General features: G+C 43.1%; 1 protein-coding gene across 1 annotated transcript; it reads left to right on the top strand.

The window, feature by feature from the left end:
• The first annotated feature begins 1,809 nt into the window (after window positions 1–1,809).
• LOC311111033 (dickkopf-related protein 1-like) lies at window positions 1,810–4,323 on the top strand. The gene is made up of 4 exons (XM_084153728.1): window positions 1,810–2,128; window positions 2,290–2,428; window positions 2,816–2,950; window positions 3,167–4,323. The coding sequence occupies exons 1-4, from the start codon at window positions 1,928–1,930 to the stop codon at window positions 3,430–3,432; spliced, it is 741 nt and encodes a 246-aa protein (XP_084009854.1). The 5' UTR covers window positions 1,810–1,927; the 3' UTR covers window positions 3,433–4,323.
• The last annotated feature ends 954 nt before the right edge of the window (window positions 4,324–5,277 follow it).

Below are 5,277 nucleotides of genomic sequence, written 5' to 3' on the forward strand. Positions count from 1 at the left end.
GTTTTTCTGGGTGTCTTTTCTTCATGTGGCCAATCTAATGTTAAGTTAAGATTTTCTATTCAAAACACCAAGTCAATAATACTGAGAAGGAAACACCAACAGCCACAAGAGAGAGCAAAAGGTGAGCATCTTCTTGTTCACCCCAATGTAGCCTGATTCAAATGAAAGCAACTGGTAGGCTTTGACAGGAGGACCTTCCACTTTTCAGAGATGTTTCATCTGGTTCGTAAATATTTCAAATGCCAGTAACCAGACTAATCGACAGTGTATTCCCAGAGACCTAACAGCGTGTCACCTCTGTGTGATCATTTAAACCCATCAAAGGGGTTCTTGTTAATCCACGATGGTTTATACCTTGGTTAAAAGCTAAAGCACCAAACCGAACCACCAGACATACTGTAGCGCCAGTTCGTGTTCAGGTAGGCAATATTTGTATGGCGACGTTGCTTCTTCATTGTCTATATCGTTATGGAACCACCAGATGGGGTCCAAGTGCCAAACCTTTTCTGTAGCATACAAGAGAAGCAAGCACATTCTCTTCAGCCTCGCTTTCTTACCCGGTACAGGAACTGTTTTGGTGCCTTTTCTGGATATTCCCTTGGTGCCATGACATTGTAGACCTAAACACGCATGTTGGTAATGGTATTTTATGAACACACACCAGTCTCAAAAATGTCAAACTTTTTGACATAATTTGTGTGGGAGTGAACTGCAGGCCATGGGAAGAGCAGAGCTTCACTCTGTCCCATTTGGTGGCCTCTTTTATCCCGTGTCCTTCACTAGCTCAACCTGAGCGCAAGCATGAAATATCAGAGTTGTCTTTTATCTCAATGTGCCAGTCAGCCCTGAAAGACCTCTCCACGGAAGCCCATTAATTAGATACACTTTCACACCCCTTAATGCTTTGTATATCCAATATTGATGTCCGCCGCTGGTGTAATCAAGCACACTTTGAGGATAATTGTGCCCTTTGCAATCAGATAGATCAAATGAAGTAGTTAATCGACGGAAAGTAGCTTCAATCACCGTTTACACACAGCCAAAGGACAGTTAGGCACTTGAATGTCAAAGGAAAAACAGCGGGCCTTTAGGAAAGACCCTTCCACTGTGCCAAACTTTCCCAAAATAGCATAAGAATGGGAGAATATGTCCAGACAATAGATACAGTTCAATCACAGGATGTGGTGGAAAAAAATAAAGAAAAAATGCCATATTAAACCATAAGAATATTTGCGAGTTGTGAGCGCAGATTTCAGACTGTGTACAAATAGTAAGTAGCCTTGCATGAGTGGCTTGTGCTAGCCAGAACAGCTCATGGATTTCATACTATCTTACCCAAAATAAGCAATAGGGTCCATGTCAACTGCTCATCAAGCGTAGTCTATTAGAAGTTCTGGATTTGAGCAGCTCCACAACTTCTTCTGTCTGAAATGATGTGAGTAAATAACTTTGGTGCCAGTTGACAGAAATGTGGTATTGGCTACAATGCCATAATAAACCAGGAGTTCTCCTGAGCTGTATCCTAATGGCATCCTTTAAATATTGTTTAAAGGATGATGTCTCCAGGCAGGTGATGGGCGCAATCCCATTAGAGACTTGTTGATCACACAAACCTTGTGAAAGTAAATCCTGGCAGAGCAGTTGCCCATTTCCATACAGTGGAGCTCAGGCGTTTAAGCGCCTTTGAAATTCCACCCTCCGCCTTTGTTGTGTGCTGCGAGGGGCGGGAATAAATACAGATCCACATGTATAAAGAGAACATCGCAGAGCCATGCGTCAGAATACCTCAAAATACCCTACTAACAACAACCTCTTGAGACTTTGTGGTAGGATTCAAGACTTACGCAGACTTTTTACCAATACATTTGACGGATTTTTATTCATTTTTCATTTATTTATAAGACCAATAATTTACATAAGAAGAGGTATGCCTCATCTGCCAGTGCTTCGTTTTATGGCCATATATGTCATGCTGTTTGGATACCTTGGGGATGCTTATGCCGGGGCGGTTTTACTCAACTCTAATGCCATCAAGAACTTGCCCGGTGGCACCGACATGGTTAGCCCGAGCCCACGTCCATCTTCACCAGATAGCGACCGGCAGAAAGCAGTCGTGGACACTTTGCAGGTAAGAAACCCCACTAGAAAGCTCTAGGAGCTGTGCGTAATACCAACACTAACCAATGCCCAAGCGCTTGTTGGATACGTTACCAATGCGCTTTTACCGAAATGCGTTCTGCATTTATGTTCCAATGGAAATAAATATTTTATTATGTATATTTATCTTAGCCTACTTGCACATATGATGATGAGTGTGGGACCGATGAATTCTGCAACGATATCCGAGGCGCGTGCCTCCCATGCCGAAAGATCCGGAAGCGGTGCGCAAGGGATTCAATGTGCTGCGCTGGGAACCGCTGCATCAACGGTGAGCTCAACATATCCAAATGTTACTTGTTGTTATTTTTTCAACCATTTTCAGATCATTACACTTTTAATTCATGCGAGGTCTTTTATTTAAGTTTAGTGATGTGGTAAGAGAAGTATTGGGAATACAAAAACTACTTATGGGTAAGAAAGTGGTCCTCTGTAGCTCAATTGGTAGAGCATGGTGCTTGTAACGCCAGGGTAGTGGGTTTGATCCCCGGGACCACCCATACATAAAAAAAAAAATTATGCACACATGACTGTAAGTCGCTTTGGATAAAAGCGTCTGCTAAATGGCATATTATATAAAGTTGGGGTGTAATGAGATATTGTAATTATCTTGAAAACTTTACTAGCGTTCAATGATAACATGTACCTTTTCCCTCAGGTGTTTGTCAGGCCAGTGATCAAGATGCTGAAGCTGCAGTCACTACCAGTGTTGGGAATAGGCAGAACAACACCATGGAACACCATGGCAAGAGACTGCCTCTGCCCCAAGGTCAACCACAACATTCTGTCAAAGGTAGGTGTGTATTACACATGCACACACCCACACAACAAACACTACCCAGTATCACCCATAAAGATTCTATAGATTTGTCCTACCCACACAGTCCACTTGGACTAAATTACCAAGGGGTTTGAAAGGAAACTTTTCAATATCAAAATTCCAGCTGTGAGGCCTTTCCAACAGAACACGTCATATTTACCTCTCTCTCTTCCCTCTCTCTTTCTCTAGGTCGGGAAGGTAACAACTGCCTGAGGTCCTCTGACTGCTCTGAGGGTCTGTGCTGTGCACGCCACTTCTGGTCTCGTATCTGTAAGCCGGTGCTGACGGAGGGCCAGGTGTGCACGCGTCACCGTAGGAAAGGCGGCCATGGCCTGGAGCTGTTCCAGCGCTGCGACTGTGGAGATGGCCTCTCCTGCAGACCGGAGAGAGGAGAGAAAGACCCCGGAGTCAGCAGGACCGCAGACCGGAACCTACACACCTGCCAGAGACGCTGACACACACACACATCCTGGACATACACACTGCCTAAGATGCTGACACGCTGCCCACAACCTACACATCTGTCAGAGACGCTGACACACACACATCCTGGACATACACACTGCCTAAGATGCTGACACGCTGCCCACAACCTACACATCTGTCAGAGACGCTGACACACACACACACACACAACACACGACACCTGGAAAGGAAGACCAGATTCCAGAGAAAAGTGATACGCCCTGAGGGATGTGATGGTTTAAAATGGACCAATCCGATTCACCTGGATGCTGGGGGTTGCCGAATAAGGAAGCTGTCATTGGATGTGTCTTGGAAAGATCGATACGTCATTAAAAATGGCAGAGTTGTTTTGTTTCTCTTTTATGGAACTTAACCTTGATTATTGCAGTAAATTACTGTATTGTAAATACTGTACTGGAGGTGGTACTTAACTGAGCTATTGAATTCTGTCAGCACCAGTATGATAAATATGAACACGGTGCTGCACGGTTCCTTTCCAATATTGTAAATGTGTACACAATATGATTGATATTGTTATTTACTGTCTAATGTAAAATGTACATTTTCATTATTTACTTGTAAAAATTAACAAATAGTAAAGATATCTGTTTTATTAAAACATTCTATTAACCTGACCCATGTTGTAAGTGTGGCTGCTCGAGTTCTACAAGAAAAAACCTTGTTTGGCTATTTTACAATGGTTGTTGAACAATAAACTGGTATTTGATATTGTGGGTAGCTCAATTGGTAGAGCATGGTGCTTGCAACACCAGGGTTGTGGGTTTGATTCCCACGGGGGGCCAGTATGAAAATGTATGCACTCACTAACTGTAAGTAGCTCTGAATAAGAGTGTCTGCTAAATGAGTAAAATGTATAATGTAAAACAACCCAATTGTTTTTGACTCTATACATCTCAAAATGATGTCCAACAGCTTAATGATTCAGTCTCTCCAAATATAGGGGGTGGGGAATGTTTTTAGCATTCCAAGCTAACAACCACCTCTTTTGGAGCGCAAGAGTTATTTAGGCATGCTCTTGGTAGCATTTAACTCCTAACCCGGGCCACACAAATCAGTGGTTAAGACTGGAGAGTTAGAATTTTTGGCCCAGATATTCTGGTCATGGTTTTTACACATACACACACACACACACACACACACACACACACACACGTCACATCAACTATCATAAAACAACATACCTTTGTGACAATGTGTGGGGCTTGACCGTTGGAGAGATATCATAGCGGTGCGGCACAGTCCTTGGGCCATGCATGGCTTTCTGTAAAAACCACACCTAGTCATTACAGACAGGAACACTATAGCAGGGGACTACAAAGACAATAACACTGTATCCAATGAAAATAGTCTATGATAAGTATCCCAGTGTCCTCCTTGAGTCTTTGGTGTTTCTGGCTAACTTCTAATTAGACCTCTCCTAGCCTTCATGTGAAGCTGAACATAACATAGAGATAATGTAGCTGCTAGCTAGCTGAGCCTACTCTCTAATTACTTTATTCTACTCAATCTACAGAAAGATCATGAAATGGGGGATACCACATGACTTAAGTTTACTGTGATGCAATGCGTGTTCTTCATGCTCACTGCACGGCAGGGACACACTGCATTTCCTGCACTTGTGCAATAACATATAAGCATCGACCAAACTCTACCTTCGTGTCTCTAATTAGGACGAAGTGGATTACATAATGGTGAAATAATGACTGTGTCTTCTGCCCCAGCATAGCAGACGGATTCTCATGTTGACATCCCAGTGATTTGGATCAAAGGGTAGGCGAAGAGAAACGTTTGATTTCTAACCATGCAAAGTGCCC

The sequence above is a fragment of the Coregonus lavaretus genome (genome assembly GCF_964263955.1).
Source record: "Coregonus lavaretus genome assembly, chromosome: 36".
In the NCBI taxonomy this organism is placed as follows: Eukaryota; Metazoa; Chordata; class Actinopteri; order Salmoniformes; family Salmonidae; genus Coregonus; species Coregonus lavaretus.